The sequence below is a fragment of the Malurus melanocephalus genome, unplaced genomic scaffold (genome assembly GCF_030028575.1).
Source record: "Malurus melanocephalus ecotype Western Australia unplaced genomic scaffold, MMel_1.1 scaffold_132, whole genome shotgun sequence".
In the NCBI taxonomy this organism is placed as follows: domain Eukaryota; kingdom Metazoa; phylum Chordata; class Aves; order Passeriformes; family Maluridae; genus Malurus; species Malurus melanocephalus.
Window position 1 is genome coordinate 310,067 of NW_026623364.1, and position 25,513 is coordinate 335,579.

The 25,513-nt window shown below is 40.6% G+C and overlaps 1 protein-coding gene across 1 annotated transcript in view; it reads left to right on the plus strand.

The window, feature by feature from the left end:
- CLSTN2 (calsyntenin 2) overlaps positions 1-25,513 on the plus strand; it is a 163,286-nt gene that overhangs the window by 131,364 nt on the left and 6,409 nt on the right. The window contains exons 8-11 of the mRNA XM_057370763.1: positions 7,489-7,651; positions 19,891-20,057; positions 23,429-23,577; positions 24,612-24,835. Coding sequence (XP_057226746.1) covers positions 7,489-7,651; positions 19,891-20,057; positions 23,429-23,577; positions 24,612-24,835 — 703 coding nt within the window. The remainder of the gene's footprint in view (positions 1-7,488; positions 7,652-19,890; positions 20,058-23,428; positions 23,578-24,611; positions 24,836-25,513) is intronic.

Consider the following 25,513-nt stretch of genomic DNA (forward strand, 5'->3'; position numbering starts at 1 on the left):
ATAGTAGAGTTAACAGGTATCAGTTTTCATTAGCTGTGTAGCACTTCAGTMGTTTAGTTTAAATTTCAGCCAACTCAGTTATTAAATATTATTAAATTTTACTTCTGAGAATGTTTTTTATCTTTCTGTGCTCTGATAATTTCAGACTACTTTAACAGCTTTTAAATGAATTTATTCTGATAGAAGCTGTTGAAAGTACCCTGAAGACTTTACAACCACAAGTTTTACAATTGATAGAAAAGCACAAACTGGTCTAAGAAAATATTCACATCAATAAAAGCTGTTTGGATTATATTCATTTTAGTGGTTATACCATGTTGACTTTCTGAAAACAGTGTTCCCTTTTCATTTTAAAACTTTAGAAGTAACGTAACTATCCTGCAACCCTGTTTACAAATGTTTTGCTCCAGGTTGTAATTAAAAACCCCAAAAGTCTGTGTGTAGRTATGTGAATGCATATTTATACATCCCCTACATTCATATGTATAAATGTACCACTAAAAGCTGGAAAAGACCAGTGAATTGTTTTTGCTATTTCCCACTCTTACAGTAATGCAAAAGTCCTGAGGTACAGGACAGAGCTGTCAAGTCTCTCCTTAGAGTAAGACAGGAGAAGGATCTCTCCAGGTGAGCAGCCAGATAAATTTCAAATGAGAGTGGTTTCTGATGGAAAAGGGCCAGCACTGTGGTCATGCAAGATCCCATCAGGGGACTGCAGAATAAGAAAGATGAGAGATGTCTTTGATTGTTTCGTTCCCTGTCCTTTTTTTTTTTCTACAGTTAATGACTAGAGGTTTACCATGAGATTTCTGAAATCCTTTCTGGTTTTACACACTGGAGGTTCATTTGCAGATGACTCCAATGTCATGTGTGATTGGAATGAAGTTGGCTTCATTAAATGCTGCAGTAATCGAGTGGATGTTGTGATTGTGAAAGGGGCAGGGGATGCAGAGATGAAAGGCAGTGATCTGGCACAACGCCAGCAGCACAGGGAGGGGAGGGCACTCTGTGAACAGGGAGGTCAATGCCACAATTAACATCSTCTCTCCAGCATATGGGGCAGGGAGCTTAGACAAAACCCCATCATAAATCTTGCAAAACTCACAGTCAGATTTGTATACTTAGCTCTTTCAAACTGCAGATGATAGACAAATCAGGATAAAACTAACTCGCAGTAATGAGAAATTTGCCCCAGTTGCCAGAAGTGACTTGTAGTGTCTGTTCACCCTCTTCTTTGAGATGAAAGTCATTGGCTGTGTCAGTCAACCTCCAAATAAAGCACACCACAGTTCTGCAAGATTCAGGGTTTTCATCTCAGGAAAATCAAAGATCAAAACATGTCTTACATCTGTAAGTTGGATACTAAATACAGACTCACCTCTTTTAGGTGCTTGCTCTTCCTTCTGCATTCATTTGAATGTACATGGATGGGAAATGGCTGAGGAGAGAAAAAAAGAATTACTTTTATTTGTCACGACAAAGTAAATAAGAATTTCTGATAAAATACAAGACGGTTCCTATAGGAACATCGGTAGCTATARAGAAATATACTTGGCAAACATGCTATATAAATGTATTTCAAGAATTMGTTTGGATGAATTGGTATTCTTGGGTATTTCTCAAGAGAAAAAAACGTTTTTGAAGAACTTTCCTCACCAAATTTTCTGAGCAGGGCAGCCTGGCTGCTTGGGGTTTGTCSTTCAGTGCCAGCCCCCAGCTGGCAGAACTCAGCAGCTTGCTCAGGGAAACTCTGGGGTCACRTCTGAGCAGGGCTGTGCAGGCTGAGCTTCAAACGAGCAGATTTGTGTGGGGGCTAAGTGTGCAGCAGTGTTCCTGTGGACAAAACTCTGCTTTGGTGGGTTGTGAGGATGTTTTTCAATGTATCACCTGTTCATTTAACTGCTGGGAGTGTGTATTGATGCCTCTTTTWCCATGTGCCATATATTTTCCTTCTGTCCTGCCTTAATTACTACTCACACTCTGTATCTATTGGCACTGCAGAGACAGGGTATATTGATTTTACAGACAGGGGAAAAATGTGACGTGAAGGAGCTGCTGAAGGATAAATGTGGAACATGAAACACRAAGAGAGTATTATAAAGAAAACAAACCTTGTTACTAATACGAAAATTTTAGAGCTTTACTTTAAGTTTTCTGAAGAAGTTGTGGAGTATAGGAGACCTATTTTCAATCCACACACCTCCACTTGGTGAAGATGTTCTTGGTGGTCAAAAATATCCAAACCTTTTCCCAGAGGTGTTTTAATCATTTCCAGTGAAGCAATGCCCAGATTGAGTAAAGCCAACAYGTGGCAAATCCGCCCTGCTACTGAGGTACAATAAATAAAGCCACAAGACACAGCAGTTTATGTGGCTCAGTGGCTTTTTAGTCAGTGTTTGCACTTTGCTTTTGTTTATTTCCAAAAGCTCTTCCCCAAAATGAACATGCTGGCAGACTGTACTGTGGCACAAAGGCAATCTCAAGACCAAAACTATTGACTCTCACAAAAGCAGGCCTTTACCATAAAACCACATATTCACAGCAGAAATAGAATTTTCTTCATTGTGTAAACAGAAAGGCACCAGGTACGCCAGGTACCCAGTGAAGTGATGCCATCCTTCACTCAGAATATCCTGAATTACACACTTCAGAACTACACTAGGCTGTTTTAGCAGTGTATCTTTTGTTCTTGGTGGTGTAGGGATAATTAAAAAAAAAAAAAAACCCAAATCATAAGTATTTATAGACAATGAGAAATAGAGCTAAAAATGTCAACTGTATAACTTATTTTCCATACCACTTTATCAGCTTTTGCAGGTAGCTCAGCTACTGAAATTTGAGRCACAGATTTATTGGAAAAAATTAAAAGAAAGCAGCAGTTATAGCAACAGCAATGCCCCAAGGTATCTTCTTCTTCTAAACTAACACGGCTTAATTGCAGATGTCTGTGGATGAGAACTGACTTTAGGAAAACAATTAAGATAATAAATGAGTTTCTAAAGTAACAGATAAAAGCTCATTCAATGTCTTTAAAGATCCCATTTCAGAGACAACCGTGTTAAACCCCAGAGAGGGAGAGGAGAAAGGCTTTGTGAGCTCACCTGTGGATTGTTTTCATGCAGAATTCACCAGTCTCAGGCAGAATGACTCCACTGCCTAAAATGTAATTTTTTAAAAATTTACATATGTAAATATGCAATATTTTTCTTTCAAAAATTGCAAATATATGTAACTTTTTCAATTTTATATGAAATCCACTGCCACCCAATTTCAATTTAATATCTTTTTTAGGCTGCCTTGCKTACAGTGGTACTTTTCCTTAGATACTGATTCCAAGTATAATGAAACAGTCTTTCAGAACRTTTCTTTTAGCTCCCTGTTCATAAGCAGAGCAGTGCTTTCTCTCCATACTATAAAAATATGTCCAAATACATAAGAAAGGTATTTTGTTACATCAATATATAAAAGAAACCTATCAAAATAATGGGAATCAACAGAGAAATAACAACACCAAACTTTGTAAATTTTTAAAATCTCTTTCAGAAGGATTTTTTTAGGGATGGTGGTGTTTTTTAGAACTCAAACCAATACCCCTCTCCCCATCCAATTATCATCCATTTTTTGTGCTCTGAACCAGAGTAGTGGGGTTTTGGCTGCTTTYAGAACAAGGCAGGAGGGTTGATCTGGGAATTGTAGCTGAGTGAATGATGTTAATACCATTAAGCACACGATTCTCTGCATTTTTTGCCTTCCTTACTGAGGGGATATAAAAATGCAGAGTTGTCCATTTTGAACAGCCTGGCTGTGGTCCCCTCACGCTTGGCTCTGCAGGGCTGCTGTCCCCCAGGGCAAACAAGCCCAGTTCCCTCAGCTTCTCCTCACAGCCAAAGCTGGTTCTTCGGTTGGTTCTCCACTGAATTYACTCCAGTTTAGCCAAGTATTCCTCATATTTTGGGACCCAAAATAGTGGTTTAGATGTGCTCTAATGACTGAGGATGTGGGTGATGGATTCAGAGCTTGTTAAGATGCTACAAAGGTATTGAGGAATGACCACAATGATGKGCTCTGTGTTTTAAATTCTTTCTTCAAACAAAAAGTTGGGTCAGACCACTTCTGCCAGCTGAAGGAGCAGATCAGAGCACTCGGGCAGAAGGGGATTTCTGTCTCATACCTGCTCTGTGGTGCCTATTTACAGTGAGCAGAGAGCTTTCTTTGCTTTCCCTTTGTCTTTCCTGCCGTTGTTGAGGATGTTTGAGTGCTCCGAGAGCACTTTCTGAGCACAGCTGCACAAAGCAGCAGATGGGAGCAGCCCATGCCTTTCTCAGCTGCACTCAGGGTGTGCCCTGAGCAGCTCTGGGGGTGTGAGGAGCTGCTTGGGGTCCCTGGGCTGCTGAAGGGACATCCAGGAAGGCAGTGAGGGCTCTGGGTGTGCATGGGTGGCTCTTCATGGGGACGCTTTGGGAAGAACAGGCTGCCTGTTCACCTGGCAGGTGAATGAGCCACATTCCAGGAGTGTCCCCAGCAGGCCCAGGGGATGCTCAGAGAAATGAGAAGAGCAGATTGTCCCAGGTACATGGATGGACAAAGCTGGAAAATGGGGCATTTTGGGGACACCATAGTCTGGTTCTCAGACCAAGAACTTTGGCTTCAGTCTTTTCCTGAGCATTCCAATATAAACCACAAAAACCTCTGATGTTTTTCATTAGAAGATGCCAAGAGCTTGGGACACCTWCTCTGTAAGATTTATATGGAGTGTGTTTTCAGCTGTTTGAGAAAAGCATATTCCAATGCAATCRTTTGTAATCAGCGCTAGGACTTCAGGCTCTTTAATTCCCTGTGATTTGATTAATGCATTTTAGAGGCAGACTGACATGATAGAGTGATTAGACCAAGCCATCCAGCAGTTTTGGAAAGCCCAGCTTACTCATCTGTAATTTTATCTCTTTAGGAGAACTTTATAAATTAGATTTTTCTAATAAATTTCTAACTTGAGAGTATTAAAATTTCTTTATTTGCCAGCGTAGTATATTTTATAATTTTCTTTTCATGGCTTCCCTGCTTCATATTACATTCCATTGCCACTGTGGAATACATGCAGGGAAAAAATTGGCTTCCTTTGTTAAGAAGGTGAAGAAGGTGTCTGAAATGACAACATAACAAATTACACACTGCAATTGTTTCATTGTTTTGTTGCTCATGAAATGGCCAGCCATGAAATRCTACCTGCTGCTGAGTGACTGGGATGTATTCCAAAGTTTGGAAGTAATTTTTTGCTTCCTTGCAGAATATTTGTTTYTAAACTAGGGCCCAGTACAGATACTGAAAGATCATTTTGGGGAACAGACACATRTCTTTGTCCTAAAGCTGAATTGAAATTGTGTGACAATTAAACTGACCAACAGGTGCAATTTGAAATCTCAGGGACAATCAAACTGAGACTCAGTGTAAATTCCCATGAAAATAACATCTGATGTGTTTATGTGTTGAAATGTAAGGAAATGCTTGTAAGTGATGGTTTGAGGACTTCACCAAGCTGCCTGCACTTGCATTGTCTTATGCTCCAGAATGTGTAAYAAAAGATAGGTGTTATGAAGTGCTTTGTGTGGACATCCACAGCTGGACATCTGCATTTTTTCTTGGCAGCACTTGAGCCCAGGTGCTGGAGATGTAGATTATGGAATTTATGMAATCTTGTGTTTTCAGGAAGCATTTTCTTTGAAAAATGAGACTGCCTGATGTAGTAACTACACTGGCTACACATGATCATGCTCTTTGTGTATGTAATGCCCAAAAGTGTTGGGGTTTGCTCTATCAGTGCTCTTGCAGTTAAATATGAGGATTGCTCACTCATTGGAGTGTGCCTGGGGCATCCCCAGTGATGCAGCTTGGGGCTGCAAACAGAAAAGTGTGAGGTATTAACGCCTGCAGGTGTGGCCATGCAAGATCTCTCAAAACCAGCTTTTGTTTTCTGTGAAATGTCAGCTGCGTGTGGCTGTGAGGCATCACCTGCTAACGAGCAGGTCAGGGGACTTGGTGAGCTGCTTTCCCTCGGAAGGCAGGGCTGCATGGCACCACCCGTGCTTGCTATTTGTTCAATAAAGTTTTCAGTCCACCAATTTATTTACTTTCAATTTTGGTTTCAGTTCATTTAACCTTCAGAAAACATTTGTGCTGTCTGCTGCTTGCAGAAGGAAGGCTCCCTCCAGCAGCCCCTTGCTGCATTTATCTCCTGCTGTGGAGCTCCGATGTCTGCAGTAATAAATGGATCCGTTTGAAATGGAAGTGATTAAGTGCTTGTTGAAATGTCTTCTGGAACAAAACACWGGCTTCGGCTTTCAAAGGGCAGATATTGCAGCAGATAACACTCAACCTGGCCAAGGACAAAGTGTTGTGTTTAAACATCACTTTCTGCTTGCTGCTGAGAAACAGCAAGGATATCTGCATTCAAGCACTTCCATTTCTTAACACATCAAAATGAGGATCTCTCCAGAGCTGAAAGTGCCATTGTTGTAACAAGTATTGCTTTGTTTTTAAAACAGCCTACCCATCCTACCAGTTTGCTGTGATTTATTCCTTTGAACTTTTAAACCTGAAAGATACAACAGGAAAAAATAATTGGGCAGACATTGATATTTGCATATTACACTTCTGTCTCTAGAGGCAYGAGTTCATCCAGCTGTACATTTCTRARCTAAAGCTGAATTTGGCCATCCTACAGTACACCCTGGTTGTCCAGCTCAGAAATTCATGTGATTTGACACCAATGTTTTCATCCTGAAAGTGCGTAACGTTGCTTTCCAAAGCTGATGGGTGTCAGTGAAACCATAATGATCCTAGAGATCCTCCATTTTCTCACCATCTGGGAAAAGCTCAAGGCTRAAAGAGGAAGGTGGAGAAGATGTGAGTTCCCTGCCCAAATCAGTGGGACACAGACTGCTGGTCCCTCTGTGTCACACAGCACAGCCCAGGTCCTTTCAGCACTGGAGAGGTCCTGGCAAGTTGCACAAGACTCTCTACATACTGATGTGATAAGTTAGTAATAGCAGTGATTGATAATAATTAATCAATCTAATGACTCAGGGCTATGTATTTTCTTACTCTGAGGGATCCCTGGTAACTATGCCACTACATCCTAAGTATGTGTATCTTACATGAAGTTGTGTTTTGAACAGTAGATACAAACACTAAGAAACCAATATTATGTATTAGCAAATGTGAAAATACAGAGCAAATACCAAATTGTCTTATTTTTCTATTTTCTATCCATGTCCTGTTTTCAGAGTGTGTTATAAGATGCCTCTCTTTATCACATATATTTTTCAAATATGCCTGGAGTATTTATCAAAATTGTTTTAGCTTTCATTAGTGTTAGAGGTGTATAAATTGCAGTAACATTTAAAAATGTTGGGATTGGTTAAAAAACCCGTATGGGATATAAAGATGAGTCGTGATAGGAGCTAACTGCTCTGTTGCTGTGTCTCTGTGCAGATCTGTGACAAGGAGTGGCATTACTACGTGGTGAACGTGGAGTTCCCTGTGGTGACGCTCTACATGGACGGCACCACCTACGAGCCCTACCTGGTGACCAACGACTGGCCCATCCACCCCTCCCACATCGCCATGCAGCTCACCGTGGGGGCCTGCTGGCAAGGTAACACTGAACCTGTTCACAGCACTTAAAACAATCACTTAAAACACCTTSTCTCGCTGATTGCATAGGAAATAACCTGCTAGAAGATTGATGGTATCAAATCAGGTGTAAATCCAGAGTTGTTAATGAATCGAGTCCAAGGATAAAATGGACAGGACATTAAGAGGCTTTGCATTTTCATCACCTAAAGAAGTATTGGATACAGTTTGTCTATTCAGTGTGACAGATTGTCTTCTTTATTTCTTGTCTTCACTTCTTTTAATTGTTTCCCTTGTTCTCCACCCTTAAGCAAACTATCTAGATGTTAAAGAACTCCAGCTCTCTCTTTTCAGCCTGCSTCTGATTTCTGGCACAACTCATGGCCCAGTCCTGTGCTTTTCACATTGGATGTATGTCACCAGCAATTACAGTTATGTACTTGATTCACCCTGTTATGCACCAGAGATAAAAGTGAGAGTAAAAAAAATCCCAGAGTCCAARCCCCTGAGCCATACCTGTATGGGCCTTTGCCTAAATATTAGCTTTTTCTGGTTTGTACCCCTTATAATCCCACTCTTCYGCTTCTTTCTCTGTTCTCTGCCTTACTGAAGTGCTCCTCTTTCTCTACTTTTCTGTTTTTATAAAGTTGCCTCCATTACCCTTYCACGGTGATTTTCTATTTGCACTCTGTCTTGTTCCCTTTTAAAGTATGAAGTGAAGGAACCTATAATTAGGAAACAATGCTTTAACGCAGATTGTGACTCTTCCCCACTCTTTAATGTGATCTCACTTTCTCCATTATTATCTTGTTTGCCAATTTGATCTCTGCTTATTGCAAAATTTGGACACCCTATACATGGCCGGGCTGTTCCGTGTGAATAGTTCTAGAGACAAATCCAGCTTTAMATTATGAACCCTTGGGGTAAAGATACAATCTTTGATGACAGCAAGCAGAATGAAGCCACACTAATCCTAAAAACAAGATTTGATACGATTAGAGTATTGATCACTGAGGTAGGTATGATGAACTAGTCAGCATTGCACTAATCCCATATATTTGGAAAAGTATGGACTGTTTCTTGTCTGGCTGGTATTTGCATGGGTTGAKGTTTTTTGTTACACAGTGTTGGTACAGTACTTTCAGATCAAAGTTCCAGAGTTAGCAAATGCAAATGTCATTCGTAAATTTAGTTCTTTCCAGACATGAGCAAATGCCATAGAGGCTGTGAATAATCATGGAGTATTGCCTTCTGAAAATCAGCATTTCTCAGTAGCTGTGCTAAAAAGATTTTGTTTTAATCCCTTACTTCATGTTTATACTAGATTCTTCTCCATAGGTCTACAGAAACATTTTTGTGCATTATTTTTATTATTTCTGCCCCTTAGCTTCTTTCATTCACACTTAGTGCTTTGTTACTCTCTTATAACACTCTTTAATGTTTGTATTTTTTTTCCTGGAAGTCTCAGTATTGGTGAGAGTCCACTCCCCTCAGCCSTCCCCTGAATCTCATGTTGGTCCTGCTGCAGGTGGCACCTTTAGAGGAGTCTGGAGCAGCTCTTGTGTCTGTAGAAAAGCCCTGCCCAAGCAAAAGCTGTGCCAGATGCTGCATCCCTGTCAAAACAACAACACCTTGTTCGTTTTGCACCTCTGTGTCCTTATCTCAAACTGGGAGAGAAGGAATTAAAGCAAAACTCACATTGGCTCACWATACATTCAGACCATGGAATATGTAGTAATGAATATTTAGTATCTAAGCTGTTAAACAAATAGCAATTGTTGCAATTGTTTTCAAACATTTTTATCTTTGCCTTGGATAATTTGATGGCTTAATGAATTCAGGATAAGAGTCTTTTCCCTTTTTGATTAAACACATGATTTAAACTACTGAAATTGTATCTATTGCTGCTGTTAATATTTACTGCAATATTATGTTMTTGCTCTTTTAATAGGGAGAGAATTGGAGCTCGTCAAAAGTAGAAACAAATTTTCCACCTCATGAAAATGTTAAGATTTAATAAGACAGAGTGCTAAAGATTCTGATAAAATATAATGCATCAGGCAAAAAAAATTAAACTTTTAATGGTTATGTGAAACAARATTTCAAGATACTGCTTTTGGCAAAGCTTATCTTTTGATACATTTGTTTTGATCACCTCCAACTATTTTAAATGAATGGTGGGGAGAGTCACTTTGTTAATAAGATTCAGTGCTGTGTTTCATGAGTGAAATGATTCAACATATAAAACCGATCTATTTTATTCAAAACACTCATTTTCAAAATTTGTGTATTTCAAGAAAAAAAGGACTCTTGATACTCTGAATACTTCAAATATAAATGCTTTCTGTGAARCCATTAACAAGGTGTACTTAGGCAAATACATTTTGCCAGTAAGAATAGTCTAAACCTCTACCTCTTTTCAARGTATTGCAAAGCTGCTTTATAACAGTAAATTATTTATTTCAGTAAAATATGCAGTGATTTTGGTGTCATAAGCCATTCAGGAGTGTCCTTGTTCAGAGAATCTGGGGAGTTTCCAGCTCTGGTTTTCTAACTCTGCTTCCTTCCTTATCAAATCACTGGCAGAGCAGGAGCACTGCTCAAACCTCTTCCCTCAGAGAGGGCAAGACCTTTTTCCTGTCTTTACTAAACCATTTTAGTTCGGAGTCCACAGCACCCATTTGTCAAAGTCAAATTATTTGAAAAACAAGCTCAACTCAGACAASTAAATGAATCAGAAGAAATAACATTGCTTTTTTTCCTTACCACACTGACTCTGATTTGCTGACAGCCAAAACAAAATCATTGTGGCTGTGGGGCAGTGAAGAACTGGCAGGGAGAAGGAAGAGTGTATTTAGAGGACAGTGAAAAAATCCAGAACAASAATTGCAATTTGCTCTGCTGATAGGAACACCTGATACTGCTGTGAGGGATTTACCCTCTCATATATGAAAATGTTCATTTTCCTGCTTGTACCTCCTCCTTGTCTTTCTCAGAGTTATAACATTCAGGAATCCTGGACCTGGAAATGTCTTTTCTTTAAGATTATTATTTCCTATTATTAATATTTCAATGCCTGAGTTAACTGTTTTCTGACTTTCATAGCCTTTGTTTATAGCATCCATTATGAAAAGTTAGGTTGGTTTTTATTTCTACCTTCAGCTGCTCAAGTGAAATATAAGAGCAGTTTAAGATCAGTGCTGTTCTCCTGACCAGAACATGAAAACAAACCAATTGTGCAATCTCTCAGGCTTACGTGACAAATTTAAACCTTAGCCGGTGATGTGCTCCCTGTGCCTCAGTTTGGTGCTTTGTTTTTGTTTTTTTTTTAATGTTGGTATCTGAGGTGGAATAKGTAAATCTCTCCTACATCTTTACTCTCTCCCTGGCAGTGTAGAAATCTTGCCTGATTTGTTTGTTCCTGATTTTATGCAAAATTTTTTAAAATAATTTGAGCTGAGTGCAAGGAACTCTCCAAAAAGGAGGGAAAATTAGCCTTTTCCTGAAGAGCAGATTCTTGGTGACAAGCAGGGAGTGAAGATGGTTGTAAGAGCAGAAAGCCAGGCTTTAAAAGTGATAGAAGAGACCCTTCCCTGGGTCTGTGAGGCACTAGGAAACATTTACTGCAGCCCAGGAAGTGGCCCAATTACTTAAAACCAAGCCTGGGGAATAGTTCCCAGCTCTAATGACACATTGGGCATGAGCAAAGTTGTGTGATTTGTTCTGGCATAATCAATAGGAGCTTTATCTACTTAAAATTAGGTATTCTGAATGTTACCGTGGGACCATTTTCCTTTTTTATTTAAATACCTTGTTTCTTCCTTCAGGGAGCTTATTAAAAGGAAGATCTGAGCAGATGATGTAGGGTCCTACATTCCCAATGGTTAGCCCAGAGTGAGTTATGTTTTGTGTAGTTGCTTGTTCTGTCCTGCTGTGCTTTACTGGGGTGGTTTATTTGAGGGTGGCAGTTTAAGCATAATCTTTAGGCTGAATTGTTTCTGTTGGTTTGGTTCCATGTGAGCCAGGAGCAGTGACAGCTTAGTGAGCTAACCGAGGGCAGAAARGAGCAGCTGCTACAGCTGTTCCTGGCACTGGGCCTTTCTGTACCCTGCTAAAGTTTGACAGCTTTCGCTGCAGGCACTTAGGGTTAATTTTATAACTTAATCTTAACATCTTTAACATTTTGTTCACATCATTGGTCTCAGTGATGATTGTCAAGGGTGTGATTTTGATGTAGGTCAGGTTATTTAAGGCCAAAGTGCTCTTCTGTCTCTAATGGTGAAAGAAATTTTCAGGCAAAATTACTTTCTCAGGGTATCTAAAGAACAAAATTGACTCACTTGCATGTCTGCTTTGCAGAACAAAAGAGACACCAAAGAGAACAGGAGAGAAGTGGCCCTGTCAGGGAGCCCCATCCTCCCTGAATGGATGTTAAAAGCAGACACAGTCCATTGGGATGGCAGAGAACTCCCCAAGGCTCAGCTGTGGTTCTCATTACTACTCTCTTCTTYTTTAGCAAGAAAAATGCTTTAGATTTGCCCTTTTACTTTAAGATTCTCAAGATCTTTTCAAATAATAAAGAGGTCACGCAGTTGTGCAGCAAGGCAGGACAGTCACCCTTATTCTGTGAGGATAAAGTGCAGTATCCAGAGGGCAGACAATTTTTCCTCAGGTCACTTAAAAAATCTGCATCACAGCAAGAATAGAATCAGACTTCATGATCTYATGTTCTTATTCTCCCTTTTGGGTTTTTCCATCCTGTTTCATTCTCCTGAGCAATGCAAACAAATCATTAGCTTGTCCTGGAGCGCRCTTTACAAGAGCTCACCCCAGAAGTTCTCCTCTGAGTTCATTATTTCTGATTCAGTTTATCTGAGGACATAGCAAATGGACCCTTTTACAGGGTGAGAAACTTCCATTAAACCAAGGTTTATAGGTTCCCATTCTGATCCCTTTATTGCTATACATTGAGTGGCAAAAGCAGACAGAGGAAGGGAGCGCGTTACGTGATTTGGTAGTCTAATAATGTTTGGCACCAGAGGCAGCAAACAGAATTCCTCRTGGTTACTCTGAAAAGACAAGGTCTTGAGTTCACTGCAGGCATTTTGGGAGGGAAGGAGTTTTHGTGTATCAGTCCTAAAGCACTGTCAGGAAAGGAGTGACACAAGTTAATGACTTGTCACAAGGTTATGCTGTGGTTTACCATGACTGGAAGTCCCTGTTTCTCATAATGCCACCCTTCAGGATTGCTGGAGCCTCACAGTGTAATTATGCCAGACACTGCAGAGGGAGAGTCTTTAGGAGAAGCCTAAACAGCAACTTGGTCATCATGGGGACAGGGAAGGCTATTGTAGTTTCTCTTTTCTAAGGAATTTCTGTTTTCTATTCTGTTTTTCTTTTGTATTCTCCTGTCATTTCCCTCTTTCCTCAACCTATGCTGGAGAGACCAGGTTTTCTATAAAGTCCTTCTGTGGAATAACCTTATTGCCCTCACATGCCAGCCCTCTGCTGACACAGAAATCACTCAGTGCAATCAGACAGCTGACAGATGATTCAAGGCAAGAATCATCATGATTTCCATGTCCTGATGCTTCCATGGGTATAGCAGAGTTCTTCCTACATTGTTCTTCTCATCCAGGCAAAGATGGAGCAGGTTTCAGTGCAYTTTACAGACCTCTGCTGAATTTCAGCTGTAGTAGAAACACAAACACATGTGGAAGGTTTAGTTTAGGAGGGTTTTTTTCCCTTGGAGAGCTGATTTTGCATTCAAATCTGTCACCCATTCAGCCTAGATATATGTCTCTTGTTTAATCTAATTTCTTCAGGCAACACAGTGCACCAGCACAAAAATGTTTTTTGGGAAACAGGAATATAGGGTTTTTTTGCAACATTTATGTATTGGCTTAATTGTGAAAGATTGTAAAGTGTTTTTATTATCCTGAGAAAAATTATCTWCAGTAGTGTAAGTTATACCCACTTTTGGTTTAAGGGTCTGTTGCACAGAGTTAGGTTGGCGTTTGGACACTTAAGAACAGGGAGCACTTAGTGTTCTCTGAACTTCTCATATTTCTGATAAAGCTTTAAAGCCTAAAGCTGTCTGAGGTTGTTGGGTTATGATACCTACCCAGAGTAGGGGCATGGGCCAYGTTTGATGACCAATTTCTGATTAATTTTTATCTGAGTGATATAAAAAAACCCACGAATTTTTTTTTGTACTGAGAAGCTCTGGGAGTATAAAATGTCAAGTCACTAATTGGGAGTACTCCTGAAATCTGTGTTAAGTTTCATCCTGTTTAACAGCCAATCTACTTGTCAGGGAATTAAGCACAGCTCCCTAAACTGTCATAAAAAAAAAGATTGAATAAATGTGGAGGCTTGAACCTGAGGACTTCAGAGCCAGAATGTCTGGTGGCTGCTCCCATATTCATTTCAGTCTTTATGTTGGGACCCTGAATAATCAATTGTTCTTTAATTATCTAACTTAGTACAACCAGAGTCTAGAATATCTTAAAAGAATCATCTCAGTTGGAAATTCTCTTGATTCACCATTTCCTGTGAAAACCTCATTGTGCTTTGACTGCCTTGATAATTACTTGCTCATTATTAGGATAGGGCAAAAAGCCTCCAGGATCTGTGAGCTCAGTAAAGTCACTTGTTTTGACATGCCWGATTGTTCTTTGGAGATTGGTGAGGAATGCAAACAACACTTTACATCTGTGTAGTCAAACCAACAACTGTAAAATTCAATGCTAATCAAATTCTGTCACACTTGATATCAACTCACTGCGAAATGAAAAACAAAACAAAAGTGTCATGGAAACATGCTCTGCTTCTTTAATGAAGGCATTTTAACCCCATGAAGTCTGAACCCTGAGACTTTTACATTTCCCTGGGCTTTCCAGTGTTCTATCTCACAGGTATTACATGTTTTATCTACCAGAACCTCTTCATGGCTGCAGTCAGAAGGTGGTGTTTGCAGGTAACCGTTCTTCACCCCTGGAAATTTTTGTTCATCTGGGAGCCTTCAGCTGTTTATAGCAAAATATTTGTTTTCCTCTCTGTGTATAAGGGGTCATCCCAACTGAGCTGCCCCACATTACAAAACTTCTGCAAGATTCCCAGCTAAAATTAAGTAGCTTGCTCTTCTCCATTTGATCTGGTGTGTTTGGAATTTCAGGCAGCAGCTCTAACTGTGCCTGGGACTATTTAGGCAGTATATACAATATTKTATATTGTAAAGTCCTGCTTTCACTGGCAGCTCGATCGCTCCCCTCAGAGGGGGTTCTGTGGGTGCAGCCTCTTGCATGTCCTGCTGGTGAGTCCTCCCTGACTGTGCATACCCTGATCGTTCAGTTATCTGATGATTCCAGCAGCAAAAGAGGTCAGAACCAGCACAGGGAAATCTCAGTCCAGAGAGCAGTTACTGTTTTAGCAGGTGAAGATGTGRTACATGCTGCTTTGACAATGACTAAGGAGTGAACAGCATTATGGTCAGTATTTATGGGTGTCATGGTTCCTCTGGATGCCTCCACAGTCTTTTGATTCTATATTCCCTTTACAAGGGTTGAATTAATGCCAAAGGCCACCATCCACCCTCCTCTATCTGCCAGACTTTGGGAGTGTTGGTGTGTGCTGGGTCAGGTGGGAAAAGCAATGCACAACTTTACCATCATGCTCTGAAAGCCCTGTGGCCTGTGTTCCCTCACAGCTGTGACAGTGGCCATAACATTTACATTTAGGGAAGAGAAAAAAATCAGTAGCTTCAAAAATTTGTCATGGAAGGAYTTGTAATAAGAATAGCTGTGTTGTTCCATGGTGTAGTTTCAGTCTCTGTTGTGTTGCAGACATTAACCTCAGTCCCTGACAGTAGGGAAGGCTCTGTTTTCCTCTCTTGGCCGTATCATCCCTCAGCCTTAACCCCTTAACTGTCCCCCAAGAATTAGCACTCAATAATATATTAACCCACAGCAATCAATAACCACAGTGCTGAGTGAAACACAAGGWGCAGCACAGYTGAGGAGTAGCTTTTCTCATTCTCTCAGAAGTTACACCCATCTTCATGGAGATCAGCTGTGTCTCAGCAGTGTTTCACTCATAGGAAAGGGAAAAAGACCCTGAGAGCAAACAAGTCCCATGAAACTTGCGGAGGCAATCTGAGTTAACTGTGTGTGCTCAGCTCTGGAGAGAAACTGGAGATGCTGTTACAGAACCATTACAAATTTTAGTATATTTGGATTGCCTCATSACCATCATCACTGGAACTCCATTCTCTGAATTGTTTCTCCAGAGGTGTGTGTAATCTGTTTTAAGTCTTCTTTATTATCCCATACTTGGTTTGGTATCAGAACCAAGAGCTCTAAGTGCCTTAAAGCTGTAAGAGCTGTTGGGAGCAGCTCATGTCTTTTCTCAGTTGTTTCTTAGCAGGGATCACTTCAGTGCTGAGTCAAATCCAGGCAGTGGAACTGAGCATCCTCCTGCCCACTGAAGCCACTGCCTCAGAGCTGCCTATCTGCATGGGGAGCATGAAATGAATCATGCTCAGGGCCAAAAGATCTCTAGTTGAAAAATCAGTATTTACAAGAATTTGGGTAATCTGTAAAAATGTTGCAATCAAGATTAGGTACAGTTATCCATTGTGCTGAAACATGCAACAGAATTATGTTCATGCTGGATTAAATACATTTATACTCATCTAGTCTTGGGAGCTCAGAATTTTAGAGTGACTTGGACTTGGAGATTGGCCATCCTGGGCAAAATTTCCACCCACTGAGAAGCTGCAGTCAAATACTCAAAGAATATCAGATTGCAGAAGCAGAAGGAAAGACAGCTTTCAAACACACTAATACAGTGGAACCGAGTATGAATAAAACATTTTATCAAAGCTAGAAAGCAGGATTGTAGGAAACTGGCTTTGGGCCATTTCTTTAATTTTAGAGAGTTTTGGTTTTTGCTTCCCAGTTTTATTGCATTGGATTTTGTCCATTTGCAATCTAATCATTACTGGCAGTGGGAACATCAGCAGCTAACATACCCCACTGAGCTGAGAAGATTCTGAAATGCTGAGACGGAAGAATATCAAAATGTCAGCATGCTGCAATTACAAGCAGCTGAAAGGAGAGTCAGCKATAATGACTTCTGTTCACCTTCAAGTTCCGAATTGGCAGGTATATAATTGTGTCTTTAACTTAGTTAGCAATCTGTTTTTTCCTGATAAAGTATAAGATAGCATTCTCTTTTTAAGCATTCTCATTTTCTCRTGTGATTAAAAGCTGGAGTTCTCACTGCCCAGGATGAACAGGCACATCCTGATTTACACATACAGTGAGAAGAACACTATATCATGGTTAATATCTCAGATAAGAGCAGAAATTCCAGGGGGAGCAACAGGGGTGTTCAGAGTCTGCAGTGTCAGGTGGAGGATGGAAGGAGAAGTCCTTGTTTAGCCTGGCAGAGGGGAATGGTGCAGGTGTGTTCTGACAGCTCACACTCCCTGTTAGSAGTAAACCTCCCCCCTGAGGGTCAGTGCTCATTGGAGGGGTTTGAGTTTGGAGCCTCTGTCTTCAGGGGAGTTTAGAAAGCTCAGGCAATATTGTCAAGAATGGATTAAGTAGAGCTGTTCTTGTCTTGGGCTGGGCTCAGAGTGCCTCAGCCCTCAGTGTCCCTGCATGCTCTGCTCTCAGTTGTTCATGTGCACTGTCCCAGCCTGGATCACCCTGCCATCACCACCGCCCTCCTTCTGCAGATTTTCCCTATTCACAGTATGACATTGGCTACTCCCAGCTATTTTTTTTCTCTTAAATAATAGTTGGTAGCTTGTCCCAAACAAAGATTACATCACCTCCTTTACAGTCCAGCATCGATCTATGCACCTGCACAAATCCCATCCTTATTCCTGTGAACAGGGTATATAAATTGTTCTATAAGTGCTCAGTAGTGCCTGTATTTCCAGAGTATTTTTAAAAGCTTATTCCTGCAAATACTCATATTCTCTTCCATGCTTTTATGTTGGTGGTGGACAGCTGGCTTTAAGCAAGAATTATACATCTCCAAGGTGGTAAATACCTCCTTGTGCACCCRCATTTTTTAAAACTATGGCTTGGGCACAGTGAATACCCTTTGTATTTAATGATTTATGGGCAATTACTGTACCACTCCTAATGACCTTGCAATCTGAGTGCTTTGTCAGTAATACCAGAGAAGAATCAGTCCAAAGTGAAAGAACCCCTAATCTGTCCATGGATGTAGGCACCGGTCATGCAGGTACTTTGGTTTGGTTTACCCTGCTTGTTTCTGCAGGCAAAGCCACAGCACCGACTTCTGTATTTTACCTTCTTGTCTGCTCCTTTATATACATTTTAATGAGTGTGTTTCACATTTAAATACATTCACTGATCTGAGCCTGCTTCTTATTTTGCATCTCCTCAGAACTATTAAGATCTACTGGCAGATTCACTATAGGTTTCCAAATTTCAAAGCTCCAGGATTAGTTGTTGGTATTTTAGCCTTGGAACTTGCTGTCTTCACAATTCCATAGTGATATCAGAATGTGTATGTTCAAACAAAATGTGATTCCTTCTTCTTTAGTTCTTAATTGGTTTTCTCTCTTTGTCTCCTTTTTATGGAGGTGTTTGGTTTTTTTTTAATCTGGTTTACCTTCTTCTGTCCAGATACATTACTGCTGTATTAGTGGCAATATGTACTTTTAAAGACAAGGCAAACAGATAAATATAACAGCATTTTGGCTGAAAAGCCAATGTCCCCATAATGCACTATTGATTCACTAAATAATTGTCTTGGTAAGCATCAGCAAGGCTGAACTTTAGCTGTTGTATATGTGAAAGTTTCTATGAAATCTCAACAGACCTGTGCCCAGAGGAAATTGTCTGTGCAATGGACAAATGAATGAGAGAGGAGAAGAATAATCTCTCCTTGGAAACTTTTCTTTGGGGTAAAAAAAAAGAGAGGCAGTTTATGCTGAAATGTTAAGAAGAAAAGAAAAAAAAAATCCACCTACTTCTCTGAAGAAGCAGGCTGCTTGGCACCTTTTCTGTCAGAGTGTATATTTTCTTTACTATATARAATGGTTCAAGTCTTCTTCATAATGCTCATCCTGCAGAGACCTGAAGTGAGGGTTTTCAGGCTTTTAGGTAACAAGAGCAGCCTAAAGGAGATCTGCCACTTCRTCCCTATCCGATCTCCAATCCACACACAGGTCGTCAAGTTAAAAGTTCAAGCTTGAGCTATCTTGCCTGGCAAAAACAGGCTGTTTTAAAGCTACAAACACTGTAGAGATGAGTTATCTACCAATTACAACACCTTATCAACAGCTTATCAGCTGCTAATCCAATTAGTCTGCACGGCTCASTGCTGTGTGGCTCCCTGAGCCCTCCCAGGCTCCAGGTAGGCAGTAATTCACATGCACTGCCAGAGATAAYGCTTACAGGAAAGACAAGCTCTAAAAATTCTCCTAAAGGAGGATGAGTAAATCACTGAGTGTCCCAAGAGTAATTGAGACGCTCTGATCAGTGGAGCAGGCAGTCTGTAATCACGTTTTATTGACAGCTCCTAAAGATCAGTCTTCCTTGGGAGCTGCCTGGAGTGAAACCCAACCGAGCGTGTCCAGGGGCCTGGAGCAGAGCACGGAATGACAGGACCAGAGCTGGCCCCGAATGAACCCCTCTGGGTCAGGACAGTGCTCTCAGCCTTGGAGAGGAGTGCTGTGCTTGGGTCTGTTCACTGCTGGGATTCACAGCGAGGGATTTCCCAGGGGCTGTGRCACTGTGTGTAGCTGAGCCACAACTCTCAGCTCATCTGGTGCTGTGCTCTTGGGAGGAGAAAGGCAGAGGTGAGTGATCTTGGAAGGAATGGAACACTTGCAGATACAATTTCTCTATAAATAAATWTTGGACTTAAACATTTGTTAAATTGGCATTTGATTACTTAAATAAGTTCATTTTTCAGAATCTCATGCTTCCTTGTGAACATGTGGAAAGCTGTGTTTCACCTCTGGGTTTGCTATCACAGCTTTATAAACACCTGAACCAAATTCTGGAACAAACAAGAACCTTAAAGACAGCCTGCTGCAAGGTACCACCCAACAACCCACAAAGACATTCCACTGTACCGCAATAAATGGGATCTCAAASACACCTGGCTAAGATGGATAGAAATTCTTTAAATGTGTTAAAACACAAAGWGATTTACTAGATGTGTGGTTTGTGTGTTGGTACCAATAACCATTKTGCATTCTCTTTCTTGCAGGAGGTGAAGTCACCAAGCCCAGGTTTGCTCAGTATTTCCATGGCAGCCTGGCCAGCCTGACAATCCGGCCAGGGAAAATTGAGAGTCAGAAAGTGATTTCCTGTTTGCAAGCCTGCAAGGAAGGTCTGGATATTAATTCTCTTGAGAGTCTTGGCCAAGGAATAAAGGTRAGGGATGAACTGACATCATCTTTGATAAAAATTTAGATCTGATTTATGAAGTGGAGAGCCCAAGTTAGAGTACACAGTACAAATGTWCTCCCAGAAGCAATGTAATTTCCCATAAAATCATGCAAAGAAAAAGCAGAACGGTAGAAGAGCTGTGACACTGCAAAGAAAAATGTTTCCATTATTGCAAAGCTAGATGATCAGAAAGTAAGGCACTGCTGGTATTTCAGAGTYGGTATGAATTGCCAGGTTGTGTTTTCATGTTTATTTTGTTACTTCGACAGAAATAGATGTAATTCCAAAGATTTATTGAATTTTGATCTGAAGTAGTTTTTAAGAAGTGGAATATGTGAGWCCTAATGCAATAGAGTTCTAAAATTCAGTGTGTTCAAAGAGGAAAACTTTATGGTACATGAAAATTGAACAATAAAAAACCTAAAGTCGAGAAATTAAATTTTTAGATTTGATTGTAAGTCATTATCCATCTTCATTATGCATATGACTACTGATAATGTAGAACTTTTTCTGAGATTGGAGAACAGCAGACAGGGAAATCCTGTTTCAGTTGACCCTGTGGCCAGATTGCTTTGCATTCATTCAGATAAATGCTATTKTTTGGGTACTTGTGTGGGATCATGGCTATTCCAATGCTGACAGGAACTGCATTGTCAGTTCTTTTCTACCGACACCATCAAGAGGTGACAGTGTTCTTGTGCTTAATGAAAGTGCACTGTGAAACTATTTCCTGGCACACAAATGGCACTTCTAAGGGAGCTGAGCTTCAAATCCAAACCAAGAGGTTTCTTTGGCTGCTGTGAAACTGCACAGGGGTGTTTTAGTGGGGTGCTTTTCAGTGGGAGGAGAATGGTGCTGTAACTTCATCTGGAACACGCAGGAATGCCATGCAGTACATTTTACTGGCTGAACCTTTTCGTTGCACAGACTGCCCTGAAATACACTCAAATGTCTGTCCAGGTGATGGTAGGTTGCAGTGGTGTAGTATAACTGACACGTCTTCTGAAAACAAGGGTAAAAATAAAAATTGAATGTGCCAAGGTAAGGAGAAATTTTGCTAGCTCTAACTTTAACRTATGAGGAAAGACCCCAAAGAATTCTTCTGTTATCATCCTGCCAATGACCTCATTAAGAATTTCCCATTGCTGCTTCTCACAGCAGCAGGACACAGGAATAGGTAAAGTCTGTTTTTAAAAGGCAGTGCATACAAGGAGCAGGTAGGGATTCTGGAACCCACATGTGCATGCCTGACAGTAAATCCTTTGCTGAGATTTTCCTCAAATTAAAGCATTTGGTCCATGGTGCTTAAAAGCAGTAATTCCTCCGCTGTTGTTGCACTCTGAAACCTGACAATATTTGAGTCACCCTAGTTTCAGGGGCTTGGGAAAATCCTGGTTCTACCTCCCACTGCTGCTCCATGTGTGGCTGGGCTGCCTTACTGCTGGCAGTGCAGAGGGAAAAAGGAACACAAGCGCTTGTTTTCTGCCTTTTCATGCAAACCTTCAAAACATCTTTATTTTCTGAAATACAGATGAGGCATAGTGGTTTTTGGTTTTTTGTTTTTTTTTCAAGCTATTGATGTTGCTTTTACTGCCTGAGCAAACCAACGGTGAGTGCAACAGCAGGAGGCAAAAATGAAAGGAGCAGCCAGAGCTAGATTGTGGAAGGGTTTCTTTAGGGACTGGCAGAGAGAAGCTCGGCTGAAAGCAGAACAGTTGCCTGACCTTGAACAGAAAATGAGAGAGAAAGGTGTTGTGGTGTCACGAATAAACACAGCTGATCCCAGACAGGCWCGTGTGACAGGTGCACGGGTGATGGGCTCTGTGGGGCTGTTGGCAGATTCAGAGCTGCAAACTGCTGCTGGAAGGTGTTTCTGGGCTCTTTGGGACCCTGGAGATTCACCCTTTAACCACCTAAGAAGGAGCAGTGCAGCAGCGCTGTCTGACATGATAGTGTTGGACGTTTTTGGGCTGCAGCCTAATTTTCAGGTATCTGTAACAGCTCTCTGAGACACTGTCTAAACTGTTGCTATTTTTAGCTTTTTTTTTAATGAGAAAGACAAAAATGGCTCAGACTGGGGCTTTCTCTGGTCCCTTTGGCAGCATTCCAGCTGTTTTGGCAGCTAAGCTATTAACTGGCTAGGCTTCAGTCTCCTTTTGTTAATTTTATTCTCTACTACTGCTAGCTTAAAGAGAGGAAAAAGAAGTTCATGCAGGCTGGGGCTCATTTTAGTACTCCTCTGTTAAAAAACACCCTTCAGCGTGCTGTGACCTCCCTGCACAAGCTTTAAACCCGGTCCTCCATGTTCTGTTTGACAGAGAACCCCCCTCTTCATCCTGCCCTTCACAGCCTGTTTGATGCTTTGCTTTTTAACCTTTCTGGCTGTAAGGAAGTGGAGAGAGCCGTTGTGTTTAGAGARCATCTTCACATGATCAATCTCCAGCTTTGGGGAGGGACTGCCCAGGAGAGAAGGGTGTATTTGTGTTCTGTGCTGGCAGCAGTAGGGCACAGCACCAAGGGGATACGCTGGGTTTCTCTGCAATGCAGATGGCTCACTGAACCAATTAACAGACTAAACATGGAATTAGGATTAATTACAATGAAGGTAAAAATCAGTCATTGACTGTGTCACAACAGTGGTGAAGTTTCTTGGTCATCAAGACTGATTTGTGTTGTGTGATGGAGCAGAGAGGGCTCGGGGCTGCGAGAGCAGGCACTGAGTGCAGGGTTTGCTGGCCCAGGTGAACAGCTCTGTGCAAGGAGCAGCTCCATCTTAAATCATGACACCCTTATTGATCAKGAGCCAGGATGGAGAGTCCCCGTTAGTGTGTCTGACAGTAATGAAGATGTAGGGGGCAAATGTTATAATTGGTTTGTTTGTTCATGTTGAAATACATCTCAGAAAGGTAGCCTGGGATAAAACYACACAGAAAGTAGCGAAAATATGCTCCTGCTAGGCTGGCTCAAGGCAATGCTTTTATGTGGGGAATGTGTTTAACCTAAAAAGATTGCATAGGAATAATAAGCATGGTGGTAAGTTAAGGTTTTGAGCTCCACAGAGTTCAAAACTAAATAGTATCAGAAATTGCTGAACAAACAGCATCAGCAAGGGTGATAAGATGGTAAAGGACAGCAAATCTGGATTAATTTACTACAAAATTAATTATAACACTAGTTATTCAGATGACTGATACATGTTTTAGGGAACATGGGGATTCAGCCAATGAGCTGCTAAGATTTTTTTTTCCTTAAATCCTTAAATTTTAAACTTATGTCTGTGYAACATTCCTTAAAAATGTAACATTTTGTACTCTGTACCTGGTCCCCTAAATAYTAATTATTTGCATTTCTCCTAGTATCACTTCAACCCTTCCCAGTCAGTCCTTGTCATGGAAGGAGATGACATTGAGAATATAAATCAAGCCCTYCGAAAGGTCTCATACATCAATTCCAGACAGTTCCCCACTGCAGGCGTAAGACGGCTCAAAGTCTCATCTAAAGTCCAGTAAGTTAYATCTCAGCAGAATTGAACAGATTAGGAACATTTTTAATGAATTACTTTTTTCTWTGGCCATGTAAAAAGAATAATTTTGGCTTAATTAAATTGATAAATCATACTGCTTTTTTATTGAACCAAAAGGATTAATTTAATTTACTTTTATGCCAATGTACATGGTTGTTTTTGTTTGATATTATCTTCTTAAGAAACCTTTCTTGTTAATGGGATGTACTTGCATTCTCTTTATAGTTTGGGTCATGCAGTCTGGACTGACCAGTACTTGTAATTATTTACTTTTAAACATTTATAGTTTCTTCTGAGATAGCCAGGGTCATGAGTTTTTGAAACCTATTGCATCTAATAGATACCATATCTGCARGAACATCATCTGTAGCTGTGYTTGAAGCAGCCTGTGTGTGTCTGTGCTGTCACTGAGGCACGGGTGGAGGGTGTCAGTCTGTCCTTCCCTTGCTGTGCAGCAATAGTGACAGAAGCTGGAGTTTGTCACGAGATTCACTCCAAAGCACAGTGCTCATTCTGATTAAAATGGAAGTGCAGGCACCTTCTGTGTCCTGCAGATCCTGGAGGGTGCCAGAAAGAGTTCATGATGGGGCAGCTTTAAATGGATAATTAGGTCTTTTTAATCACACATGGCAAGATAACCATGTTATAATCATTAGCTATCACTTTTTAATGTTAGGTTTACTAAAGTTAGTTGTTATCATCTAATTAACCTCTTAAACCATTCAGTACTTGGGTAAATGTCAGTTAAACGTTAAAATACTTTTCTGATAATGATCTTCTGAGGCAAGACTGAGTTTGTCCCTCAGTGTGAGTGACTGTGAAGGTGGGAAGGGTTGAGAGGGACTGAGCTGCTCCTCTCCCTGTCCACAGTGGCACAGGAATTTGTCCTGCAGTGTGGCAGTGTCCCAGGATGAATTAGAGTGGTCTGAGATCCCCCAGGTGGCTTTGGGGCAGTGCCACACACACCTCTGATGTGCAATTGTTACATGCAGTTAATGAATAATGTGTTTTTTCAGATGTTTTGGTGAAGATGTCTGCATTAGTATCCCAGATATAGATGCCTATGTAATGGTGTTTCAGGCCAATGAGCCCAAGATTACAATAACTGGCATGGACCACTTTGCCAGRCCAGCTGCACAGTTTGAAAATGAAAGAGGAGTTATTTTGTTYCCTGACATCAGAATTGTCAGCACGGTCACTAAAATGGAGCATCCAGTGGACTTAAGAGAACGTGATGGAGGTTTGTGTTTTTCTTTTAAATATTATTACTCATAACAAAAAACACAAAGGAAGTCACTTCACCCAGATTAATTAGGTCACAGTAATGCTGAACTCAAGAAATTCAATTCAATGCATTGAAAAATGTGTTAAATGGTGGCAGATCAGAATGTGCTTCCAAAAAAGCAGATTTTCTATGTGGTGTCCATTTAGTATACTTCAGAATAATTCCTTTCTGTTCAGCTTTTCATATTCTGTTAGGTAGGATATTTCATCAGAATGCTTTAACATAATTTTTTTTAATTGTGGTGATAAGAGTAAAAAGCAATAATTGACCAGTAGTTGAAGTTTTAGTCTGGTCTTATGTTTCCAGCTCTGATACTGCCTTGTGAGTGATTCTTGAGAAAGTAATCTTGTGCCTCRGTTTCTCACCTACAAAATGTAAATATGATCATTTAAAAAGATTTCTTTTCAATGATTACAGTTATTATTAATCCTGGGCAATGTGTGTATTGTGATTCAACACTAGGTGAATGTTCAAAGGTATAAATCAAGTTTAAAATCATTGTCCATAAAGGAATCTTCCTTTTGGATGTTTGTGTACCAGGCAAATGAAATGTCTTTTAGTTTGAGGAACCATTCTAAACACTGTTGAATTGGAATAAGCAGCAACTAAATGTACATTTCTGGAGAAGAGAAA